General features: G+C 41.8%; 4 protein-coding genes across 4 annotated transcripts; 1 reads left to right on the forward strand and 3 right to left on the reverse strand. All coding sequences in view use genetic code 11, as the record gives it.

Moving 5' to 3' along the window:
- Window positions 1-3012: 3012 nt before the first annotated feature.
- Window positions 3013-4753, forward strand: EGR_06106 (hypothetical protein; the record flags this gene model as incomplete). The annotated part of the gene is made up of 6 exons (XM_024495355.1): window positions 3013-3090; window positions 3137-3402; window positions 3714-3786; window positions 4248-4292; window positions 4421-4462; window positions 4694-4753. The coding sequence occupies 6 exons, from the start codon at window positions 3013-3015 to the stop codon at window positions 4751-4753; spliced, it is 564 nt and encodes a 187-aa protein (XP_024350186.1).
- A 2116-nt stretch (window positions 4754-6869) lies between these two features.
- On the reverse strand, window positions 6870-7315 carry EGR_06107 (Ubiquitin; the record flags this gene model as incomplete). Its single annotated transcript, XM_024495356.1, has 2 exons — window positions 6870-6964; window positions 7090-7315. The coding sequence occupies 2 exons, from the start codon at window positions 7313-7315 to the stop codon at window positions 6870-6872; spliced, it is 321 nt and encodes a 106-aa protein (XP_024350187.1).
- An 860-nt stretch (window positions 7316-8175) lies between these two features.
- EGR_06108 (von Willebrand factor A domain-containing protein 5A) lies at window positions 8176-18423 on the reverse strand (the record flags this gene model as incomplete). Its single annotated transcript, XM_024495357.1, has 15 exons — window positions 8176-8366; window positions 8526-8669; window positions 8835-8915; window positions 9094-9120; window positions 14107-14130; window positions 14206-14226; window positions 14346-14657; window positions 15368-15552; window positions 16627-16760; window positions 16842-17028; window positions 17103-17229; window positions 17314-17533; window positions 17602-17750; window positions 17827-18091; window positions 18178-18423. 15 exons carry the CDS (start codon window positions 18421-18423, stop codon window positions 8176-8178), a joined length of 2313 nt encoding a protein of 770 aa, XP_024350188.1.
- A 556-nt stretch (window positions 18424-18979) lies between these two features.
- Window positions 18980-22973, reverse strand: EGR_06109 (hypothetical protein; the record flags this gene model as incomplete). Its single annotated transcript, XM_024495358.1, has 10 exons — window positions 18980-19159; window positions 19225-19390; window positions 20003-20145; window positions 20201-20443; window positions 21163-21293; window positions 21474-21552; window positions 21978-22118; window positions 22188-22500; window positions 22550-22861; window positions 22945-22973. The coding sequence occupies 10 exons, from the start codon at window positions 22971-22973 to the stop codon at window positions 18980-18982; spliced, it is 1737 nt and encodes a 578-aa protein (XP_024350189.1).
- Window positions 22974-26534: the final 3561 nt, after the last annotated feature.

The raw sequence follows: 26534 nt of genomic DNA on the forward strand, positions 1-26534 counted from the left end.
GGCATAGGTCAGTAAACAACAGCCTTTCGAAATTAGCTCCTTGGTCGCCGTGCACCATTTCAGGCCGTTTTGAAAAAAATAGGCAATTGAAAAAGCAGAAGCGAACATTTCGGTGTCTTGTGCCTTGACCACCTTCGCAAACATATCGGCTCTCCCTTTTATTGGGTACAGGAGTATCTATGAGGTCAATACCTACCCTTCCCCTGGGAACGTCATGGACATGGATTGGAGAGGTGTGATCATTGTGAGGTAAGGTCTTTTAAAGCTGCAGCAGGTAACGCAAGTTGATAAAAATTAAGCAAGTCTGGGGTAATCACAGGCCACCGGTACCCTTTACTCGAGGTGTATAACATCCCTTTTTCAGCTAAACATAATCTTCTGGATAGTGAGACGAACTCGATCGTTCGCTACAGGGTTGGAAAAGCCTCAAGATCGCCTGCGGAAATGAATGAAGGCCATTTGGGACCTGATTTTTGGGTACAACGCGGAGCGCCTCGATATGAGGATCTTTGATTTGGTCGTCTGTTGCGGTTGTTACAGCGTATGACCATTAGAAACTCCTAATGCTTCTTCAATGCAAAATTTACCACCTCAGTAAAAGAATTTGTACCCGCATCTCGAAGTTTCATAATCATAATAGATGAGCAACTCCTTGGCTAAACTGGACTGTTATCCAGCTGGCTCGGTCCGCTACTCTTTTTCAATGAGGGCAGAAAATACGTATTCAAACCACTAAATTGTGAGCACTTGTAAAAGCTCTGCAAGATTCATCCCCGTTATGTTTAAAACATCCTAAATACTTAATGGTCTTGTAACACGATGAATGTTTAACCCTAGGTTTTGGTGAAGAGTGACTTTAGGCTTGACCACTGTACCAAGAGGGGTGGACTGGCCTTCGGGCCATGCCAGTAGCCCTAGTTCTGTACGCTGAATATATGTATTCTGCCCGGGTACTGTATTCTTTTTCCTTTAGAAAAGCCATGGGGAGCAACAGTCTCAGGCAAGCAAAAAAATTACATTCGTCCTTAGAACAAGCCATATTTGCGGCCTGGAGGTGTATATTCTTGCAACGGCTTATGCATTGCAAGAAGTATTTTGCCCATAGTTTAGCAATCTACTACAAAAAAGTTTATTTTAACCGAAATTCCGAGGTATAATTGTAATACGATGGTGGTTTATCCCTCGGTTCCGGTGAGGCGCCACTTTTGTACTTCGAATTAGCCCCATTGTACCTCGCTGGGTGGGCTGGCCTTTTAGGCCATGCCAATGGCCCGGACACCTTCTCCGTGCTGAATATATATATATATATATTCTGCCCGAGTATTGTGTCTTCTTTCGTCTTAAGGGAGTCTCGGGACGCTACATTGGTGGCAGCGGAAAGCGAACCCTATCTTAGAGGACATGAATCCTGATTTTCCACTTCTGCGTGATAAGCCTTGGTGGAGCGGAAGAAGTGCATATGCTACGGATGGGAGAATGGTGATGACTCCTAACAGAAGGGTTGGTGTTGACGTCTACCTTCGGCATCTCTCCCAGTCCCGTGTTCTGCAGAAAAGCTATTAACAACTGAAGCGACACTAGCCGTGAAACACCTGGAAGTTTCGTTACGGATTTCCCCTACCATCCCCCATGGACCTGTTTTAAATCTTGTATTCCCTTATTCAAATCTGCTTTTAGGCCAGTGTTCCTGCACCTATCTATGGACACGCATAATGGCCGACGCAGTTCCCCCGTCCTGAATGAAATCCCTAAACCGGATGAAACCCCAGATCCAGTCAAGCTGCCAAGAGGTATCAGTGACGTTGAGGTCAAGTATCCCCTCAGTTGCGCGCTAATTTGGTGACTGGCACGGTCGGCTCGTGGGGGTTTCTTTACTGCACCGACTATGTTGTAATGGCTGACGCGGGAGGTTGACCTGTGGGAGCGCCGGGGACGACGCTCAAAAGAGGAGGGAGGCTATGTAATACGATGGTGGTTTATCCCTCGGTTCCGGTGAGGCGCCACTTTTGTACTTCGAATTAGCCCCCTTGTACCTCGCTGGGTGGGCTGGCCTTTTGGGCTTTGCCAATAGTCCGGACACCTTCTCCGTGCTGAATATATATATTCTGCCCGAGTATTGCGTCTTCTTTCGTCTTAAGGGAGTCTCGGGACGCTACAATAATAGCTGTCAGATGAGGCAAAAACACGAATTTTGAGGAAGATTTATTAGAAGTAACGTACGAAAATGAATCCGATGGCAGCAAAGGAAAATTTTAAGTTAAACAAAATTTAAGTAAAGTGAGTCAACATGACCCAACAAATACTAACCACTCGAAAATGTGGGACGTATTTAAATGAATAGGAACAAATTTCGGTTAGTTGAAAAGACCTTGACACATTAGGGGTTGGCAGTAAGTTTCCTGTGTCGCTAGTTTCGTCAATTTAACATCATTGGGCTACTTAAACTGTTGGCCGCATAAATAAAGGAACAATAGTCCTTTAAAATTCATATAAGTAGTTTTCATAGGGTTTCGTGACCGGTCCCACATCTGTTATTTTGAATCTTACTGGAGTAGCATAATACCACAATTATTACTTACTGATGTGTTAATGAGATTGAACTAGAAATAGGGTCCCGTTTTGTTCTATCACATCTTAGTGGGATTGAAACACTACAGCTTTGATACCATGGATAAACCCTCAGTAGGATATACTTACCACATGCTTGAATGAGTGGTCATGGTGATCTACTTTTTCTAGAAGGATATTATTCCCCTAATTTCTTTTCTTCAATTTTTTGCCCGACTACTCAGATGTCGCTGGGAGACTTCGACAGCATACTTATTTCTGGTGTCACACTTGGGTTTCTGTCCAGTGCCGCCTTTTCTGACTCATTTTACAAGGTAATATAGCATTCTTTTTAAGTACTCAATCTGTTTATTGCTCTTAGAAAGGCCTACTATTGGGTCAAAAAGCGGAAAATGAACCCCGATGTCTTGGTAACTCTATGAATTGTATTACGGCTATTTTTTAATGCAAGAAATCGTGTCCGCTCTTCCATACCAACTGAAAGTGAACGCGATGCGGGACTATAACTCGGGGTCGGGAATTGTATGTCCGCCATATCCCCTTCTTAAGTAATAAACCTTGCATTTAGCGTGCTATTGGTGTGTACAAATGCAGAAGTCGTATTGATCCCGAAAGAAAGTTTAGCTTCGATGACTATAGGGCCATGTCCATAGATGGCGTAGAACTGTTCTTTCTCATTGAAGCACACGACTACTCTTCTCTTCGTCAAAAAATGTTTCAAATTCGCCCTCGCACTGATCATGTCAATGCAAGGTTTATCCGGCCCATCAGCTTCAAAATCCTTTCAATTGATTCCCACATAAATCGACTCTATGAAACCAAGAATACGGAGGGGTGAGTGATGATGTGATGTTTTTTGCGATTAATGCTCACAATGTCATATTGTTCTCCATTTTCATTTGCATTTAGAAGTGTTACGCAATCAATAGGTGCACAAATTAGCGAGAGTGTGCCATCTTAATGGCAACTTATAAAAGCTGATTTTGACAGAATGACTAGTTATATGATATCTTTAAGGGGTGGTATAGTAGGCTTCAAAGTTCAGGGCTCTATATTTGTCCCACCATATCTAACAAAGCAGTCAATGTTGCAGCACTTAGATTCCTTAGCATTTGTTTACTACTAAGATGTCCTTTAACCTGCAGACTTGAAAGCATTGCTGCAAGTGTACGGAAGGCGTGTGATGATGTGGAAAAGCACGCTATGGACAAGTTGGAGGTAAACAACTACTAATCTTTAAAGACTAGTCTATTTAACACAAGTTGCGCATTACTGATTCGGTTTTTTTTCCATTCCCATCAGCAAACGACCAATGCATTATCACGGACCATGCATAAAATCTATGCTCAAAGTAGGTGGCATTTTGCACTCTCTTTAAAAAGAATCTACAAATTCGCTTTCGAGGAATCTACGGTAAAGTCAGTTAGCGGTGCTTAATGCAGTTAACGCCAAACTTATTAATACACAATAATGTATTCGGTAGTTTTGGCGCGACCGTTTGAAATTTGCAATCCGCATGAGCAAGTGATTGTTCTCCGTCCGCTGAGTGGTAATTCGTGCGCAAAGCCTGTGCGATTTCGCTCCTATTTATGAATGAAATCAACCGGAGAACATCGATAGATTGTTGGAAGCTAAGCTATACTGAAGCATTACTGCCCCTAATTTGTTTCATTTTTTAGCCCGTGGCACCACGGATGGTAGCTCGGAATGCTCCAGAGATTGGGGTGGGTATGAATGGTAGTTTGAGTACTGGCAAACCATATATTACCTTTGCTTAACCTATATAGGATGGATGTTAGCAATTTACATCGGCGTTAAAGATGGCACATTTTTTCTGATTTTGCTCTTCTAGGCAAGTACGACCCTTCTGTTAAGGCCTCTAACTCACGACCAAGTAAGTCTAATTTGATGGACTGGTTTCTGATCCATCAGCGACTCGTGTTAACGAATTATTTGCCTTGAATGTCAAGTGAACGAAACTGTGGTACATACTTATGCCTCAAATAAGTAGCAGTGGATTAAATCACGGCAAATAATTTCTTGCCCTCACACAATCGAGCAGTAGTTGGAGGTTAGGGTAATTGGTGTTTCACATCATGGAATGGACTTGCTATGTTTTCTCTAGCCCGATACGACAGAAGCTTTGCGGGCGGTGGTCCAACAGGTGAGACAAGATATTGCCTAACCCTGCCCTGTTAATGAACGGTGGATACTGATTTTTTATTTCACTGCTTTAGATGGATCAATCAGTGCTTCTGCGGCCCGGAATTTGAGAGAAGAAGGTGTGTTTCGGTGATTGGCTTTACATTAAGTAATCAAAATCTCCTGATTAATTTACTGTCACGTTGATGTTGTGAGCGGGTGGGGGATTATTGGAGACTGGTATTTTGCATCAGGAATAGGTTCTTTATTAACCAATGAGTGGCCCCTTCCTTCAAATTTACCATCAAATCGAAATATATTTTCCCTAGTTCTTTGCAATTTTTGTATGTTTACTCAATCGACCAATCATAACCTGCTGTAGATAGTGCGGGTAATTACGTTGCCCATAATTCTGGTAAATATGGTTAACGATATATCCCTTTTATAATGCTAGCGTCTTTTGACGATGGTCAGTGGTATTGTACGGTATCATTACTAGAAGGAGATGGATAATGCTGCTTAACTATGTAGACTTCGTCCATGCATTGCTTCTCTTTAGACGGTGCAGTAAAGCCACTGTGTGCCGTCATCACCACCCTTCATTTCTCTTTAAGTAACTTCATTTCCTTCAAGATCCGACTTCACCCACTGATGAACAATGCGGTGCTGTAGTTACTGAAGCCACAGGTTGATTAGTTTTATTGGCCAAAGTCAGGATTCCCAAGTCCTCTCCATGTGAACGCGTATAGTGGTTGAAGTTAAGCCTTGTAGAAGTGCACGAGGTAGTATGGTTTCCAAATAAAACCATGGTTTGTAGCTAAATATCGCACCATTTGATTGTCGGGAATTGCTTTTAGGGGTCATATGATGTGAAAGTCTAAATATTAAAGAAGTAGAAATAGCAAAAAAGGTGAATTCGTGGGCATTTACTACCATAATTACCAATTGTTCGACTTCACTACTCCAGTTTGACTCACTAATACCTATCGTTTTCTGACGTGAGGGTAAATATGCTGTCAGCTAAACATCACCAGCGCGATTCCTTTCAACTTTTTTGGGAGAATGTGTTTTATTTTAAGCCAACGATGGCTTATTCTTCTACCGTGATGGTTAACTCTATCACCCTCCTATTATTGCAATGCCTGACACATATCAAGTTTTATTTCGTGATGTCATTGTCACTTTAGGAAATTCACCTTGGACGACAACGAAGGACGCTGACGGTGCGTTTTGGTGTACTTTTACACATTAATCGATCTACTATATATTTACCTCCAAGAATTCCATTTCCTGCTGCATTGGAGTATTTTTTTGAAGAAATTCATTCCGGTATCTATCATTATTTACAGATGTGAGTAATAAACGCTGGCTTAGCTGAAGGTAACCTTTTTCTCGTGCCCTATTTGCATTCTCTCATTTTTAACTCACACTGGAACGTCTTCTTTGCTCCAAAACTCATTTGCGAAATTTGAAGTAATATTTTCTGTTCCAAGGCGTTGACACGCCGTAGCTTCACTGGTCATAGTTTTTCATTAGCATTCGGTTGTTTTTATTATTAATGCAATTCGTTTCCTTGCCTTTTTAACAAAGGTGCATAGGAACGCGTTTTGCTTGGCGTTTGTCGTCATTCTATGACCTCACTTGTTCGCATGCGTTTCTTATTTGTTGTGTGCATCGATAAATATCACAGCAATTAATCGTCAACCTCTCTTCTTTTTCTTTTGTAGGCTATTTCAAACTCGCTTCTTCGTTCACCAAAGCCACTGTTTTTACGATATTTATTACAACGCTACCGGTTTTTTAGCAGACCCTTATATTTGTCCGACTACATTTGCTTAGCCGTTGTCAATCAGAGTGATTTAGAGAGAAAAATGTCTTTAGTTATTCTTGTTTTCGCAGACCAAACGGTGCCTTATAATCGGTATAGTAATGCGTTCGTGTTGGCGATAAATAGCTCGAAACTTACCCTAACATTTTAAAGTTAAAGAAAAAAAATGCGTTTAATCTCAAAACCAAGGTGCAATGTGTCTATGGGGGTAGGATGGTCAACTCTACTAGAACGTGCGGTGTGATGTCGCCACACCGAAAAATTAGTTTCAATCTTTACGTGGTGGGCACCGACTTAACCCAGGACTTTGCTTACTTTAAAGGGGTCCACGCTAGCGGGTTACTGTTTGATTACCTGCTGCAAAGCAAGCAAGAAATGAGGCCGGGAGGAGAATATTGCGAAATGAAATGGGGCCTTTATTGGATTCTTATAAGACAAGAGTAAAGTAAGGTGTTTACATGCGGAGATTATCGGCAATAAAATAGCATAAATAAAACCAGTTCGACGATTATGGATAAGCTCGCAGCAAATACAGCCTCAGTGTTTCATACCTCCTCGTAGTCTTAGAACAAGGTGAAGTGTCGACTCCTTTTGAATATTGTAGTCGGATAGGGTTCGCCCATCCTCTAATTGCTTACCAGCGAAGATAAGCCGTTGCTGATCTGGCGGTATACCTTCTTTATCCTGAATTTTCGCTTTCACGTTCTCGATGGAATCACTTGGCTCAACCTCAAGTGTTATAGTTTTTCCAGTAAGGGTTTTTACGAAAATCTGCATTTTGTTCGTGGGTGAACAGGAAATATACACACTCTAGCCTCAGAAATCAAAAGTGATCTCTATGAGTAACCGTGGCGTTTGAGATGGCCTTGCGGCCATTGAAACAAATTTGTGCAAATTAGGGTAAATTAAACCACTTTTTCCCCTGTAAAAAAGTGCTAGTTTCACACATTTTGAGTTAATTAAAGAATATGTAGCTGTTGCGTTTTGCTTTAGAATTTGGCATTTTATGGCACAATTCACCCAATACATTGCTGTTTTATAAAATTTAGCAATTTTCTGAAAAGACTTATGGTGGCGCTGCTGCGCCCTAAAACTGCCGCAAAAAAGGAGGCCAAATTTCTATGGCGGAATATGTGCTATGAACTCAGAGAAGGAGAAGGAAGTGTAATGTACTGGTTGCTTAATTCCCAGTTTAGACGAAGATCCTTCGTCGGAGTGGGCTTACCCCGGTTCGTGCCAGTTAGGCCACGCTCTACACTGTACGGCAAGTACATGCAAGTTACCAAGGCAATAAGTATTCTTCGTCTCCAGGGCAATCTCGAGACGCTAGAGGGGTGGGAGTACTGGTATGGCCCTGTAAACGTATCATCCAGAAAAGCACAAAGTCATAGCATGAGGAGTTAAATAGATAATTAAATCAATTTGTTAGCATTATATACCATCACTATAAAAAGAAGCCAAACCCCTGCTCACTTACACGCAGTTATGCAGTAGCGCATTGGTAATAAAACTACCCTCTCAGGCAGTCATTATGCGTCAAAAGATTGATTTCGATATTTATTTCATGAAGTAAGAATTCCAGAAATCTGTTTCGGTAATAGATATGTGAAGCAAAGCTCTACGAAGGGAATTGCACATCATGCTTTTGGTAGAAGTTGCGCTAGTGCTGTTTTTGCCTTCTCAACGAGCGATTGTGGGTTAGGGCAATTCTCCTTCAACCAATCCATGGCCTTCTGCACCACCATCTCCCACTCCTCCTGCCGCGAGTCCATGTGCGTTCGCAGGTAGGCAACAACAAGTGCCGTGGCCCACATCTTTGTGTTTTCCACTGCAAAAAACAGGAAAAAAAGTCGGGACACTTGCACCTAAGCTACAGGTGAGCCATATTTTCCCTTATCCTCACATTAAAAGTTTATGTTGACAATCTAACCTAGGTGAGACTCTTTCATTCTGAATAATGCCAAGCAGAGTATAGCATTAAACTAACCATTAGAAGGCTTTGAAGACGTTAACTGAGAAAGAGTTGACCTGAAGAGTTTGGCCAGATCCTCGTTCAGGGGCCAGAATCCATCAAAATCTTGAAGCTCCACAGCAAACACAACAGCGTCAGTAGGTGCAGAAGGTGTAGGCTCTAAAATTCGATTCACATGTCAAAGTGCGGGATTGTGGGAAAAGTAGTGAGAGTCAAAGCATGTTTAAATTTTTGGCACGGGGTCCTTAAGAATAGATTTTTCTCCAGCTTTTATCTGGTTCTTTAAATGATTAAAGAGGATATGTGAAATGAACGGTGACATACCAGAACCCGTTGCTTTCGACTTTATTTTCCTAACATTCTTGAGGAAGCTTGGGGGGCTACCTAAACCTCGAAAAGTCCTGCCTGTTTCACATACAGAGTGAAGTGCAAAACGTCACTCGTGATAGGAAGCTTACCTGGTGGGCCCCCAGCTGCAATTTAAAAATGCATACACAACAATATAATTTGCCCATAAAATTGTAGATGCCACGGTCAAGAAGGCAAAGGAAATGCATATCACATAACACGAGGTGAGCTTTACCTCGAAAATGAGCCATCTTGGCACCATCTAGAATGATAAATGAAAGAATGATTGTTTAATCCTTAAACGGTATTAAAAATGACCTTATCCTACACTTCGAGAGTAAGAAGCTAAAATAGGTCTAATCAGGAGTTGCAGAATCTACAAAAACGTGCAGGTTGTGATAACTGGAACAATGGCAATGCTGTATCTGGCACAGCATCACAGACCAAAGCCAATGAGATGCGGAATCATTCGAAACGGTGATGAAACGATACTGGTTGCGGTGGAATGCATGGCAAGGCAAACCTCATTGGCAAAAATACAAACAGAAAGGAATCGGTGCTCCTGGCGCTCCCAAGGCATGATGCAGCATCACCTACCTTTTGTGCAACCAATGCATGGCTTTCTTAAGTAGTTTTCTTCTCACGATGAACTTTTTCAGTATCTGGCTTTAAGTGGCCACATGCTCGCCACCTTCATTCTTCAACTTCCATCAGTCCTAATGGAAGTTTTAAACATTTCCTCATGTAAACGGACACTAAGTCAGTAATGGCATGAAATTCTGATTAAAGCCATCTCGCGACTCTAAAACCTTACTAAATATTCAAGAGTAAAAGCCAAACTTCGTACAATGTCAAGGCGAATACACAAAATTGTTGCAAAAGACACATTTTAGGGTGCATTTCAGTAGGACGTGGAGGGCATCGCTGCACGAGAAGCTCCTTTTCTCCACTTAGAAAAAAACGACAGCAGCATTTAATTTCTGCAGTAAAACAGAGATTTGGGCGGCAGCAAAAAAGGACGCACTACAAGGCTGTAACACAGTTATCTTTTAGAAAGCAATAAAGCGACTTTAGGCAGTGGAATCGCTTAGGTTTGATAATTATTCAGAATCGGCAATTTTCAGAGCCCTGAAAACAGGCATTTCAGAAGGGGGTTAGTCGCAATCCCTCTTTTCTAATTGGGAGATCAACAAACTGCGGTGGTAGGGAATACTTAATGACAAGCGAGTAGCTATAGTACTGATAATAAGGAATGGGAGATAAAATGGCACAAACACAAAGTTTACGCATTAAAATAGGAATACGTAGCCACGCATGATTTTACAATGTAGATTAATGTTTTGGAATAAATATGAGTGAAAATGAAGTCACAGTGGCAAATAACTACACTCCACTCACCAAATTCGCAGGTTACAGCGGCTTAAAGTATAGAGAAAAATTAAAAAGTAAAGCAGTAAGCAAATGATTGGTTCAATGAAGGATTTGAAAATTGACACAATTCAATCAGTTTTTGTAACAAAATTTCAAACAAGTTTAGATTTCCTGTAGGCCTATTACTAGGCCTCAATTAGGACAGTTTACTGCAGGATACCAATCAGATGGGAACGTCAAGTGTACGAGAGTTGTAGCGGTTTGATATTCTGATTAACCACAATACTTTGGCAGTTCCTCTAGCTGCGTTTGAAGGTCTGGGCACATTAACCGTGGTAGACTATACGTCACCATGGCGGCTTGGTCTTCCGGCCATTTCAGTAGCCACCTGGCCCTCACAACTCCCGGGGAGGACACCGAGGCGCTACACACCCATCTGGGGCTACTTCAATCACTTCAGGCCATGTCATCTGCCACCCAACCATTCTCAGTGTTGTTAATATGCATACTTCTATACTGCTTTGGCTTAGCATGACTGTGTAGAGAAGACTAGGACGGGGGCGGGAGGAATTGCGCAAGTACTTAATTTGGGAGGCATTTGACAAAACTCAAACGGATTTGTTTGATCGTACATCACCTTATATATACATACGCATAGCCTCGATTTCTAGTAGAAGCACCATGTTAAAACCCAAGAAAATAGCACGCTTTAGAGAGAGAAATACTACAGAGCGGTTGGCGAACACAGCGGATATTGATAACTCGGAGATCAAATAGATTTAAAAGTCACCCAGACTCAGGATCACCAAGGAGTGCAAAGTAGCCGCATAAACCGAAACGCTTTCTGGAAACACACCAACACCTACCGCATTCTTCCCATTTTTAAGAATTGCCTTTCATGCAGTACTACACGTCCGTTTGTTTTAATTAAAGTCCGTAAATAGAATTCTTGTTAAATTTGTTTGGACAGGCAAAAGACATGATTTAAAAAATGTTAAGACGGTGCTGACCAAAACTCAAGGGTGAAGCTACAAGGATTTATAAATCACGCATGAGCATCGACTAGAAGGAGAAGGAGGAGCTCCACCTCCTGAATCATTTTTAAAAACCAAAAAACAAATTTATGATGAAAAGTAATTTAGCCCAATAATATCAAGAGTCGCACAGAATTAAGAAATCGTGTAAACTTAATACAAATGCAAGTAAAAAGTCGGTAAGCATTTCGGGAATCAGTAAGGAAATGGGGACGCAAAGACGCATACCTGCACCGAAGCCTAAAATACAAATTTCGCCAATAAGACCACTTGTTTTCCATGGCGCAAGATAAATTAAACAAAACAAATGGTATGCAACTGTTCTGCATTGAAAACTTGACCACCGCTCGATCTACTTGTTGTCGTTGGTTTTTTGTAGCATAACACAACACAAAAGAAGGTTTTAAATTTACCACCAATTTTAAGAAACATAAGCAAAATTGAAGTCTTTTAAAGAGAAAAAGAAAATAATGAAGTGCAATACTCACAATGACCAGCGGGTGCACCTAAAATGTTAGATGGAAAGTTGGGATTGGCAGCATCACTTTACTTATAAGCTTGACATCGAGCAGCGGCAAAAATTACAAGGAGAATGCAAGAAGTAAACGAGTTTGGCAATGACTGGTTAAGTGATTAATTTGAATTCAACGCAATTAAATCAGTTTTTTCCACATTTGAGTCACATTAGTAGACATCAGTCATGACAGTTTGGTGCAGGATGTTTAGAGGATGGGAATGTCACATGTACAGATTGTAGCAGCTTTTATATTACCTTCAACTGTACCTCTTCGATAGTCAATTTTACTCCGCATTTATCTATACGGACTCTTGAGCCGCAGCAGATTATGCCTTTGCTTGGTGGCCAGGACTTCAAATCAAGTCAGTTGCCTCCTGGCGTCCACAATTTTTATGGGGGGAAACGGACACTGAGGTACTATACGACCACGCGGTTCCCTCACTTACTTCGAGCCACGGCACCAGCCTTACAACCATTCCTCAAGCTAGTAATATATGTTCTTTCATGCTACTTCGGCTTATTGTGGCTTCAAGGTAGCGTTTGGAAGGTACACCACTGAGTCATTTAGCTTCATAAGTTAAAAAACACCAAGAAATAGGATTGTACACACAAGAATTTTGTAGATTACATAAATGCTTAAAAGCAGAGCGTGTTCGTAAGGATGAAAACAAACATTCTACCGATCAGCCAAACGCAATCTTCTTCCAAAGAGAGGTCAAATTAGTGCGGTACCATCAACTATATAAGAACAGGCGCATAGCCATACTAATGTTTACTAAAGAGTCCGAAAAAAAATCCTGAAAAAGTGTACATTTGGTAAAAGGAGGCACGTACCCGCAGGTAAACCTACAATAAAAATGAGTTACACATGAGAATCTACTCGGGTGAGAATAACTTCATGGCAGTCAATTGTAGAACCCCACTTACTATTTGCACAGGGAGCAGCGACTAAAAGTACAGGGAACAAGTGAAATTATAGCCAAGTGAATAATAAAATAAGAATTTAAACTTAATGCAATTGAAGCAGTTTTTAGCGTAAATATCCATCAACTCTGGATCTGTTAACAGCATATACATCGACTACAATTAAGTCCGTTTATGGCAGGAAATCTAGCGTATGGAAATGCCGGACCGCAAGTTATTTTTAGCCAATATTTTGTTTAACTGAAACGCTTTGATTATCTGCTTCTGCTCGGCGGTTATGTCAGTAGCCTCCTGAGCTTTACAAATCTGGAGAGGAACCGAGGCGCTACATAACTACGTGGATACGTCAGTCACTTTGGGGCATGCTACCAGTCATCCACACTTTCTTTCATGATATTTTAATTATCGCGGCTTCAGAGAAGAGTAGGAAAGGTACAAAAGAAGTTAATTTGGGAAGCATTGGACAACATTTTGAAAGGATAATTAGGTCTCGAGTTACTTCAAGCTCAAACACTTTCCAATTTAGAATGCTAAAATAAAGAGTAGGATGTCGTATACCATAGAAAAAAATTCTCCGTAGAGATAAACCGACGCTGAGTGAACTGTTAAATACGAAACCAACCAGATTTCAAAGTCAACCAGTAGCCGAATCATCAGAGAGAGAGAGAGCAGTGTGATTACATAAATTAAGTCAATCTTTAAAACCACAGAAGAAATTTTGCCGCATTCTTCACATTACTAAAAAGCAGTTCTGATAACATTGCACTTAATTTTGTTCTAGTTAATGAACGCGGACAGAAGGCCGCTAGAGCCCATTTGAATGGGAATATGGTACGCTCCACTGAAACCATCGGCTGGCAGAATAAATTGTCAAAAAATGTATTTAAAACAGCATGAAAACTCATCACTTAGAAAAATCTTGGCTCCACCAGTTTTATAGATAAACCTAAAAAGTAGATAATCGTTCGCGTTTTTTAGAATCCGCACTTTTTTCAAAAGTCTATTTGGTTTCTGTGCCTTAGGAAGGTCGAAACGAAGCAAATAGCATCAAACTGTTCCCCACAAAGAACTAGATGACTGTTTGGTCCTTGCTGATTAGACCATACTCTTAATCTTCTCGTCGTAAATATTTTTGCGGTGAAGGTGTAGACTGACGGCCTTCTTGAAAAAATTCAAGTAGTATTCAAAACAAATTACTTACCCTTGCTAAAGCATAAATCTAAATAGTCGATAGAAATAGATCAAGGGTCAATCAAAGGTTGTAAGTTTTGTCATAAAACTGGAAACTTACTTGCACTGTGCATGGCGTCTAAATGATGTCAAAAAAGCAATCACATTAAATATGGGAGAATAGAACGGAAAATTTCTTATACGAAAGGAGAGTATGGAACTCATCACTTACATGCCACTGCGATGGGTGGTCTGGCTACAATACCAAATACGTAGTGTTAAAGCTCTGTCGATACACTAACTTCACATTAGAAATGGGGCAAAAACTTACGTGGAGCTTTCACGAAATTTTCTAAAAAGTAAAAAAAAGTGTACAGTAAATTGCAATTCTGTAGGTGCTGGTAAGTGTTCAGAGCTGCCTTCTGCGCTGCAGAAGGTTTAATGCTGTTTCGTGATCAAAAGCCTCCATACCTATTTTGTCTGGGTCGACACCAACGAAAGAGGTGAAGGGTGAAATCACGTTAGTGTTAGTTGAAATGTCGACAATTTGCTGACGAATCTCGGATTTTGCACTCTCATCCACCTTATCACCGTCATTTGCATGGAGGGCAGAGTGCTTATCCACCAGCTCCAGGAGTTGTGCCTTTGCAGCGAGTCTGTGCAGACCCAGGTTCTCCTGTTCCACGGGCAGAATTTGAACTGCGGTCTCCTGTGAGTGAACTGTATCGTTCAGCTTGTAGCTCAGCTTCAGGGTGCCTTCTATGCGAGGGGACTTGGAGTCGTCTAACCAAGACAATGAGATCAAACAAAATCGGAGTTAATCACGTAATGAGGAGGTACTACACACAGCAGGAAGCAGCAGGTGCGTACTAGTAAACACAAACATCAAGGCTCAGTGGAAACTTCGTTTCCCAAGAAGATGTGTGACAGCGTTGCTGTGTGCTTAAGCCAAAGTATAACCATGAAAGAGGTGTCTCGCCAACAAGAGTACCAATACGGTGATGGCAATCGTTTAATTATCCATTTGAAAATGGGCAAGAATTCAAGGTAGGTACACGCACACTGCCTATGAAGACAGGACTACGCTTCCATCCAGTGCAAAAGATGCGATGCCATTTTGCAGAGTCACGACCACTACTATAAATATGCAGGCACTGAGTCCCATATTCAGTGTTCTCCATCTCATTTTTAGTAGATAATATTCATTGCCACTTTGATTCCATCCATTTCGGTTTACTTTTGTGCAAATGAGCTAATGCACCAACGCTTGGTACATCCACCTCAATTTCTCGAGCTCTATGCCGCTACGTTTGAACGACACGATGTGGCAGAAAACCTCTAAGTACTCAATCCATAGCTTGTCCGCTCTCATGGAAAAGAATAAAGGTCTTCGAGAATTAATTGCACAAGCGTCAAGACACAAAATACCCCCTGTAAATCGGCAATCGCCTCCTTTACCCACAGCTCCCTTCTTTGTTAGCCAGGATGCTCACCTGCTTGGAAGAGACCAAACGCTGTCATAAAAACACCCGAGAAGAGAGGCGGTAGCCGGGTGGGCACAATAAGAATCTCTGGAGCCTTTCCATCCACCTTGACATCCCACTTCAACTCCACATCCGTAAGCATTGGCTGTAGAGCCGATCCAAGCACTGACATTGTTGCTGCTCGCAAATTGTCTCTGTAGCAAAGGCGCATAAAAGCAAATGACATTACAAATTTGAAAGTTGTTCGTGCATTGGCGACAAAGCCCAGATTTTAGGTGCCAGTTCGGTTTTCCTGTGTAGAATGTACGTGGATTCATCCGTGGTCTTTGATAGGCTTGGCATTTTTCCATGCTTGCCTCAGTCATCGTACGCCACCGCTGTCCAGTTATCTTCTCGATCTATTGACACGATAGCGTACATGGATAGACACACACTAATGAAAACGTGAACTACATTTCTCACTTTTGGCACTCCCCAGGCCTGCCAGTTGTCAGTCAACTGTCCTTGGATTTTCGTTCCTCGGAGATTTGGTTCTGTGGGACTTCATTTTTTAGTGAGAACGACCAAAGTAGTTTTGTGAATAAACTTTCAACTCTGGCAACAGCGGCTTCGATTTTTACATCAAGTCAGTATCCGCAGATTGTACTTCCGTCATGACCCCGTGGAGGCGTGGGGGTGGGGAGGGGGGGCTATGTCTGGGTCCTTTCAGTGCCCCTTCATGCTTACAATAACTCATGCCTCAAAAAGGACGCATTCACCACTTTCCACATAAAAGAACATGCAGGTTAAAAATTTGCTGAGGTCATTTTAAAACTCAAAGATCTTCTAAATAAAATTTTGTCGTCGTATCAACAACACAATCGCCAATAAAAATGACATTCGTAAGGACGTTAATCCCAAATGAATAAAAAAAAACACAAAAGCTGCCATGAAACGCTTGCAAACCAAAAAATTCACAGAATGTAAGTAAGTGCCTGAACTCTTCAATCGCAATTCACATAAAGTGAAAACACATGGTGCAACCGACAAGCGCTCGAGTGAAAAAGAAGATCGCTTCGCATTTACCAGGCCCTCTTGCCTAATTACTTCGAAATAGCTTGCGTCAATAGTGTGAAGTGAAAGCATTTTAACAGTTTATTGCACCATCTGACGATGCATCTATCAAGCAATGGAAAATAATCACCCACAAACAGTGGAGGTAGTAACCTTCCAGAAATATTATAAAATTTAAAGTTTACTGGATAATTTGTAGGAGATAGGGAACTTACCCACTACGAATGAACACAGCCGTGCCTCTACCAGCTCGAGCGACACCCCAAATGAGCGAGGTGCTTACCTCATCACCTAAACCGATGGCAAAAAGTCGTGCGGATTGCTGGTTCCGCGTCACCAGGCCAATTACCTAGGAGCAAGAATAAAGCACAACTCCACAATCTTTTTGATTGTTCCTTTTCGTGACCATTACAAGGGGCAAAACACGCACTTCATCTTGATTAGAAATTTCACCGTCAGTGAGAAAGATGATACATCTATACCATCCCGCACCTGTGACGGGAGTATCGTAGACGAATTTCAGGACTGAAAGCACCTCTGTACCACCCATATTAGCCGACAGGGTTTTCTGATACCCCAGAGCTTGTTCCACGTTTTCCTTGTTGTAGTCAACCGGCCTTTAAAATACCAGCAGTATTAGTAAAGAAACACTTCGGCTGTACAGAGGAAATGGCTTAGCACAATGACTAACTGGGGAAATAGAGGGTTAAAGGAGCTTCCAAAGCCAACAATTTGAAAGCGGCATTTCTTTGGTAGAGACTTCAAAAACAACAGCAAAGATTCCTTGGTATTTTGAATTTTTGAGCCACTCATACTTCCTGCATCGGAAACAAATGCATTTTGATGAAGAGCATCAATAAGTAGAAAATAACTTGATGAGTGAATTGATGTGGGTCACTTACCAGATCTGTCGATAACAAATATTATTTCACGTTTGTCACCATCACTAGCTGGCGATTGGGAAATGTTGGGAAGGAATGCTGCCGTAATACAATGCATGCCCAAAAAACCGCCTTTGCTTGCACAACCCAATTCACAAGGAGCACACAAGGCATGTGGGTTTTGCAGCGCAAGCTCCAGCTCGAAATCGTGAGACAAGTCTAGGTTACCGGGCACAGTTATCTGAAATGCGGACATCCGAAGTTGTAGAGATTGAGACGATTGCATCAGTCTTATGAATTACCATTCACCTTCGCGTGCTCTTTAGCCTCGTCCACAAAACTGACTTGGAATTTTTGGTGTGCCGATGTGACAGACAAAACCCCACCAGTAGCACATATATCGGCTACAAAAGACATTTTGGCGGATAAATGTGGCGCTGCAGTACATCCGTGGGCTCCTATTATCAAAAAGTGAATAAATGTGGCTGATCTCATCACAAAGAGAAAAATCAAGAAACAGCACAATGAACCAACCTGGATTAGGATCGTATCTTTCACCAATTAGCAGAGGCATTGAGAAAATCAACACATACGGTTCTTGCAAGCCGGAAAATCTTTCAATGGTTTTATCCACCTCTCTCACGTAGAGAGGCACTACGTATCTGAAGGTCAGCTTTATTGTTTCCCCAGCTGGTATATTCCCTAATTTCATTCTGAAAGTGTCTCCCATTGTGTAATCCTCCTGCATCATAAATGCGGTGTGACCAGACTCCACAGCTTCGCTATAGGTTTCCTCAGCCTGAGGTAAAAACATATGTCAATGTTTTTCCAAAAGACCATACAAATAGCTGCGAATAAACGACGAGAGAATCAGGAGGCGCTTACCTCAATCCGCTCTCTGCAGTGTGCCACCAGATGCTTCTTACCAATAATTGCTTCAAGGTGGTACACCGCGGCCGTTGATTCTAATGGGAATGCGAATTCAGTTTCAATTATCTCAGAAGTTGAATTCTTGTATGCGAATTCACAGGACACATCAGCATTGTTGTTGACAATAACGGCATGTACGTCGAATTTCTCGAGGGGCACTGGCACTTGTGGCCATTTATTGCAGATAATAAGGCCGTGCATTTAGATTGCGCCAATAAACGCCGAAACAGCTCGTGAGGAAATTAGGTCGCCTCAAGGTCAACTGTCGAAACTGCAAATATTATTCACATGTTCTAAACAAATCAACATAAATAACAAAGCGTTAAAAAAGCTTCAAAAAATCTGTAACAAAGTGATTTTACCACGCTTGACGCTTATTTTTAAAGTCTTTAGCTCCTCAATGGATTTATTAAGCTTGCCCGTAACTCCGAATTATTCAGCCCCACACCAATATAAATGGACCCCCTCCCTGTGCCCCTATGTATACATATATGACGCTGACTCTACGGCACTGCCGATATGCCTCGACGTTGCTTTGGTGCACGGCCCCCATCCCCCACGCACTAAATGGGAATGTCACACAGCAACCCGCGGCCCTGAAACGCTCTCAGACAACCAAGCTGGGAAATTTAACGTCCAGCCAACCCTGCGAACAGAGCCCAGAGAAGACAGCGAGCGTACCAACAGCTTCCACCAATCATTCAATGACGCTAAAATAACAGACAACTGGACCAGTGGGACAAACAAGTTGATGCATCTAAAAGGGTAAGAAGTGATAAAGGCGACCGAAAATGCGGCCAAATCCAGTTCCAGCGAGGGTGGTAAAAACAGACTTTTCCTCCCACAGAATGACAAAAAATAGGCCGGAAAAGGTGATTGCTCCAACTGCAATATGCATCATGATATGGGGCAGCGTAAGCGAAGAGCAAAGTACATACTACAAATAAAAAGAGTAGAAAGAAACACATGGCAAGGATGTTTTACGAATACTAGGAAATTTACCTCAGAGACGAGAGTCATGACCAAGGCGAGGAGTGATAGAGTCATCTGAAGACCTGAAGGAAACATCAGTCGGAACAGCGAGAACGCCCGCAATTGTTTCACCGACTCGGCCGTCAAATCACAATTCTCCTCCACACGGTGGACGAAATGATTGATGAAGTGGCAACTAACAAAAATAAGAAGGCAAGTAATTATTATTCATGGAATAGCCACGATACTGATCAATGTGTTCTGTTACACGTCCTGGATCAGTCCAGAACCTGGTCGTAAAATGGTAGGCAAAAGGGTTGGTGGTTGCATAAAAAGGCGCGATAATCCAGTAGATTCATGCAGTCGAAGATGTAAGACTTGCACAGAAGATTTGGAGAGCAGCACAGCATTTATGTTGAACAAACTTTCCAAAGATGATCATACTTCTAGCAGTGACAATCAATTCTAAAAACATCCAGGTAAGGGATTAGAGCGTCGGCCGCATCTCAGACACCTTCTAAAAGCACATAAATGGTCATGGGGCTGCCCACAAGGCGACTTTTTCCCCAGTAACAAACATTATGGATGCTAAGACATCTTCCTCCTTCTGACCATCATGCAGCAGTCAACTAGCACAGTCAAAAGCCGTAAAAATTTACGAGCACACTGAAAAACCTTTACCTACCAACGTTTTCCAGATATCAGTTAAGCATTTGAATAAATGCATGAATATAGCCGATAACTATGACGGAAGACAGATGCAAACAGTTTGATTTAAATTCTCCTTGCAGAAGAGCAAATATCGAACCTGTAAACAACTCGACTGAAGATGTTGACGCAATTGGCCAGAATAAAACCAGCTGCTCCACAGAGAGGCACCAAAATCCACGCGGCACCCAAGAAGACAAGGGAGAAGGCAGTTAAGCGGAAATTGTGCCTGCTTACGCCAGTCTGAAATAACCAACAGACAATGAAATAAGCACCCTCCTCCCTGCACTTGACGTACCGTTGTCATGGCGGCATTGAGAAAGGCCTCCGTTGGTCCATTCCAGGCCAGGAAAACGAGGTAGAGAGCAAAAATGCGGAGTAGGGTGACAACCTCTGGATTGGTGGAGACAAGGCGACTTCCACCGTAGAGATAGAGTAAGAGGTGTGAGTAGGCCTGCGAGAAAATGAAGCCCAACCAAGCGACTAGAGTGAGCACTCGTAGACTTGTCTCCAGCATCCTTACTGCCTGTAACACCAGGGCCTGAAATGACGCGAAAAGGTAGCGTAATTTCCGATGCTACTTCTAAGGAGGTGTATCACCACACCTTAAACTGCTGCTAAATTCACTTCGCCTCTTGACACGCCGAAAGGGCCAATTCCTATTCAACAATGTGACAGCGAGCAAAGCTGCCATTTTGGTGGTATGCTATTTCATTAATGTCAATGGCTCATCAGTCCCTCTGTGGGTTGATGATAAAGCCTCTTCCAAAGTGGTACAGCCTATAGCATCGTCAGACTTGGCTTTAGGGCCTACATCGGTGGCAATGATGAAGAAACCTGGTCAAATGAGCAAACATCTTAACGTCATGGAAGAGAGCGTATGCCAGGAACGTCTAAATCTACTAGAACACATAGCGACAAGAGTGTTAAAACCAATGCTAGCTTTTGCCACAGTCCAGAATCGCATTCCTCAATTGGCCAATTGACAACTAAAATGACAGTAGATTTAAGCTATATGAGATATGTAATGATACCATCACCACATTCAGAGTGGTTTGATAGCACTGAAATGAAAATACTGACAATAAAATGAGAATGAACGCTCCTCGAAGAAGTTATTTGATATGCTTTATTAAGTTATTTCACTTCTCGGTTATTTTTCGAAGATAAATGATATGGAAAATGCACTTGATGCAGAACACTAGCCCGTCTTGAGTAGCACAAAATCAGTAAATTCTCACCTCCGGGGTGTCATCTCACCTCATTCTGACGCTTAGGTGCGACATCACGTTGAATGCACTGAGAGAAGAGGAGGTGGCAGCTCTCCTCAATGGAACTGAACACGAGACGTGGTGCTAAAGAGCCCAGATTGTTCACCAAATCGTAAATGCCTATAGGGATAAACAAGTGAAACGGATATGCTCAAAACCGGAGTAGAAATAGACCTACCTTGGTCCGCAAAGCTGAGCAAATGGAAAGCACTGATGAGATAGCGTTCCCCTGAAAGAAAATAAGGGAAGTGAATTCGTATTTTAAAGTACCAAAGTATATATCAGACAGTTGTTGTGTACCTTCAGTGAGGAATTGCTTTAGAACTCCTTGACGGAAGAAATTCCACGAGAGCCAAAGGCATGGCCAGTCAAAAGTAACCTACATGGGCGAGAAATCTAGGTATTGCAGTCATTCCAATCTCATTAGCTTCTCCAGGTGACATGACGTCTAACAACCTCTAAAAACATTTGGACATTTAAATGCTGACCGGCAAAAATGATGCATCAAATGAACTTTAAGCCATTTGTGCCGATATTATTCCTGGAAAAAATCGTAGAGCGCTTTGTGCTAAGTGGAAACAAAATAGACAGTTTAGACAGCTCAAGTATTTAGCAGTACGCCTCTCGGTACTCGAAGGTGGTCATTTGGCAATTTAATGATAATTACTTTGACTGGGTATCTTTAAAAAATGCCAGAAAAAGTTTGATCAGGATTTTTCATCGTACGGCGGTTAAAAAATTGTTCAATTAGGTTTATTGAAAATTGTGCTACTGACAACAATTTCAACAACAATGAACAGAAACCTTATTGAAGTTCGGGAGAAGATCACGCAGACCAGTTGGAGAAATACGACCAAAAAGTTGAATCCGTTGCGACGAAACCAAATTGACCAACCACGAAGCGAAAAACAGGTATCCCAGCAATAGTGTCGATCCATGCAAAAGCTGAAGGAAGAGCACTTGGTTGGGTACTCGAAGGGTTTAGAAAAGCCACGAACGAAAAAAGCCACACACCTGCGGAAAGGCAAGAAGGTAGAGACCGTATGAGGCCCCATCGCCTAAGTAGAGCGCAACAATGATACCCAGAGCTCTTGCAATATTGGCAATAGCTTCCAGTACGATACGAGCACGCAGACACATTTCTAGTTGACAGACAAGCCACATGGGTTCAGTGGCCAGCTCCAGAAGAGCAGAGAGTGTGTAGAAGAGGCAGGCGATCGTATACTGATGCTCTGTAGCCGAACTCGATGAATCAACTGATGGGGAGGGCCAAATGTAGAGCCAAAGAGGTAGGAGGATAAAGGACAGTAGGACACCTACAGGAACACTGTGGAAGATTAAATCTATCAGTGCAGAATATAAAAAAACGGACCTACGTTAACCACATGACGTTAAGAAGGGCCTGCCATTTCAACCGTGCATCAGAATGCAAGGAGCCAGAAGTTAGGAGAATTTCGCCACCACGACTAAGGCAGGCTCGACGAAAGGATTCGCGTGAAGTGAAGACCAGAGTGGAGTAGTAGAGACCAAGTCTAAAGTTGACCAGCCCAAGTACGCTAGCATCCACACAGCGGTAGGCGAGACCATTTGTGGCAAAGGTAATCACACGGAGAAGGACTTGAAGAAAGAAAGTGTACTCGGCAAGGCGGAGGCTCTGGCTCATTAACTCTTTACCCAGATCCTTAGAACTAAATAGAAAATGACATTTGTACAATAGGCCTAGTTCAGAGGAGCTAATATAGTGAGAAGTGAAATAAAGCAAACAAAATACCTTTCCTTTGAGGAGTCGCCCTGAACCATTACCTTTAAAAAAGAGGTATTCATAGTTAGTCAGGATGAAAATACACGAATGAACACAATTGTGCGAAAATAAAAGATTTGCTTAAGGATACCTATAATATGTTCCCGCAGATATTACTAATCAAAGAGGATGTAGAGAAGGGCACATGTTAATAAAGGTACTACACTATCACTCCACAGATGGGTAAAGACTTCCCAAATATCCAAGAATTTGAAAAGCCCAGGCCTTACGATATGCGAACCAATTGTAAAAAATAGCGAGAATAATGATATATGGATGCTATAGAGAGATAGGTTGGCATTGCTATAACGGAAAACGAAGCTTAATGGTGCGCCTACAGAAAATGAGAGAAAAGAATGATCACTACGGTTGAAAGCATGAGGCTAACGCACGGCAGTTGCATGTGCCACAAAAATAAAATAATATATTTTGTCATGCAAAAAACTGCAAAATTTTTACCCATTTTTTTAGACCTGTCACATACAGAGGTAGAACTCCAATTTGGACCAAAAAATTAGTTTTTAAAATATTCCCACGGTAAATTCATTCTGAATACCCTAGCATAGTAATGATTTTCTGAAGACACAAGAAAACGCATTGCTTTAAAACATGCACTGCTGGATCAACAAGGCGTTTTGGTGGCACAGGTATGCCCCAGAGGGCAGGCCGCACAGTGAAGGTATGACAGGTAGGCCCTTAATTGCCCCTTGTGGAAAGAAAAAATAGCTAAACACAAAATACAGCTTAGCTCTTTCTTTCTTTTAAGTGAAGTTCTGGGACCTCCCAATGGTCAGTTCCTTGTGACACTCATCAAAATATTGCCGATGATGTACGAAAAACACATGTGAGTTCCCTGTTTCAGTCGTGCAATTTTCATTTAGTTAAATTCTCAGTAGCAATGCCGTTAATTTCTATTTTTGTCTTAGATTTGCTTTCTGCATTAAAACTATGCTGAGCGATGCGGGAAATGTGCTAGCCACCATATAATTGCAAAATTAGTCGTAGGAAAATTGGCGCAAAGTCAAAGTCCATTGATAAATCTGAATCGTATATAATTGCTTAAGATTTGATTTTGGTTTTACTTATATCTGCATGTATACAGTCTAGCTGGTAAATAAGTGAGAGTTTGTCGTGAAATTTTGCAAATGATACCAACGTGCAAGTGTTTCACAGCCACTGCCACTTTAGCTTTTTTAGCTCCCTTGCGGACCACAGACTAGGCAGTTGGCTTTAGTTTTAAAGCTGTGACATATTTCTCCATCCCCAGCGTATGAAAATCTTCCGGCCTGTTATGACCTATCATCTAGCAGTAAAAACCAGGTTGGGTCCATTAAGACCGGTTTTCCTTAATGCCGGCAGAAAATGTATTGCTTATATAACGTAGGGCTAAGAGGTCAGTGGCATACACCGTAGGCCAGGCCCGGTGAAAGTATGTCAGGAGACCTCTAAGAGCCTCGATACCAAATCAGAAAGTTTAACAATATTACTATGCATTACAATACTATGTAATACGACAGTGGTTTATCCCTCGGTACCGGTGAGGCGCCACTTTTGTGCTTTGAATCAGCCCCCATGTACCCTGCTAGGGGAGCTGACCTTTTAAGTCATGCCAATAGCCCAGACACCTTCTCTGCACTAAAATATATATTCTGCCCGAGTACTGTGTCATTATTTGTCTTCAGGGAGTCTCGGGACGCTACAACTACGTCTATTTTTTAAGAGTTGCTTGATTGTCAGTTGGGCAAGGGGCCAATTATAGGTGTGCCATTATATTTCCACTGAGAGACCTGGGCACTGAGCCATGTTAATAGCTCTTAACATTTTTTGCGGATCCTAAATGCATAGTGCGCTTGAGCACTGTCGTCTTTCGTCTTCAGGGAAGACTATTTATGCCAATATCATTTTATGACTAAATCAAATGCCACTAATTACCAGTAATTTTCCGAAAATTGCTAAAATTTGCACACTATCTGTGTCAAATTACTTGCACTACTATGCGCCAGAGTAAAGTAATTTATGATTGATACGCCTAGAGGATAATTGCCTCAGACATAAAAAACTGTTCCTTTGTACTCGTAAAACATTCCTCTAGCAGCCCTCTTAATCCTTTGTTTTCTATTGTTAATTTTTCAACGGTATGTTATGTCATTCGTCGTGCGACTTTTCGAAGTACTTTCTATGATATGAGCGAAACGCGCGTTTACAAACAGTCGTTTTGCCCTTTCCGGTTTAATTTTTTCGAGGTACTTTTCAGCCTACTTTCAAAGTGTTGGCCTCTGTCTGGCAAGATCCCTCAATATGATTTGTTCCTTTGCCAATATTTTCCCGTCACTTACTGGCCTCGAATGACTATGGTTCTTTTAACAATCATTTTCTGCAACTAATTTCATTGTTCAAACTGCCCTTCCTCCTTTACTTGCCGTGTATTTGTGCATGCCAGATGCTTGTGCGTTGCTTCTTACCTTTGGGTGCTATAATCACAGATACAGTTTTTTTATTTATTTTCAGCAATTTATGGGCCTTATTTCAGTTTTTTGTTGGCTCACTTAGGTGTTCGGTTGTGGAAAGAAAATCCTCAAGCTGCCTTGAATTGCTTTGGAATCCCTTTTAAGGTGTTTGAAACGCGTTTTCACTTTGTTGCCTCTGCGTTTTACGTTCATTCCTGGGCATCTTTGCAAACTTTTCTACTTACTTAAAGATGTATGTCCCTTTGATTTGCGATTTTATTCTACGCTCTGATATTGCTATCTATCCAGCATATTAATGGCAATATTGATGTCAAGCGTTTGCTTCGCCTCCCTGAGCTCATATGCCTACGGACCACCGGAATATAAAGTAACATCGATCGTCTTGATCTCCCTCATTGCCGGAATTTAGGAAGGCATTCTTTTATCCGATGATGAAGATAACCTTCAACAGCCCAGTATGTGCATTTGTAATACTTCTATGCGATGCCTCTTTCCTCTGCAGATATTGCCGTCGCCGTGCCATGCGTGCTGACCACTAAGAAGAAAATCTTATTCCCGTCTCCAAAAACCATCGGAGTTTTCAGATGTGTCTCCAAGAGAAGCCACCCAAGCCTCAGTATTAACGACTATATGCGCTTCCCTCCCATATCCAGATTCTTTTTTTGCTTAGTTGAATTCACTAGCACCGATGTTTCAATACGTGTTTTCCGGGTTAACTACAAAAGCTATATCTATTCCCTCGAACCTATTGAGTTTGATCTTTTCCCAAAGTCACCAAATAGTGAGGAAAATCTCAACAAAGATGGACTAGTAAAGTAAGATGAATCATTTTTTTCTTATTTCTCTTTAGGAGTTTCTCGAATCAGTCGCATAAGAGTCTTTTGGAGGAGATCAAGGTAAAAAATTATTAATTTATAGTAAACTTTAACCATGTGGATACGTTTGCGGTTTTCAATATGTGTCGTTGCTTCACAAGTGTGGAGTCAAGCACTTTCAAAACGTCTTCTGCCTAGTCACACGCATTCGCTGGTAGAAGGATGGTAGTTGATATTTGCCAGTTATACAGCACTTAATGCATTTCTGCAGTTAGAG

This window comes from Echinococcus granulosus (assembly GCF_000524195.1).
Source record: "Echinococcus granulosus chromosome Unknown EG_S00051, whole genome shotgun sequence".
Taxonomy (NCBI): domain Eukaryota; kingdom Metazoa; phylum Platyhelminthes; class Cestoda; order Cyclophyllidea; family Taeniidae; genus Echinococcus; species Echinococcus granulosus.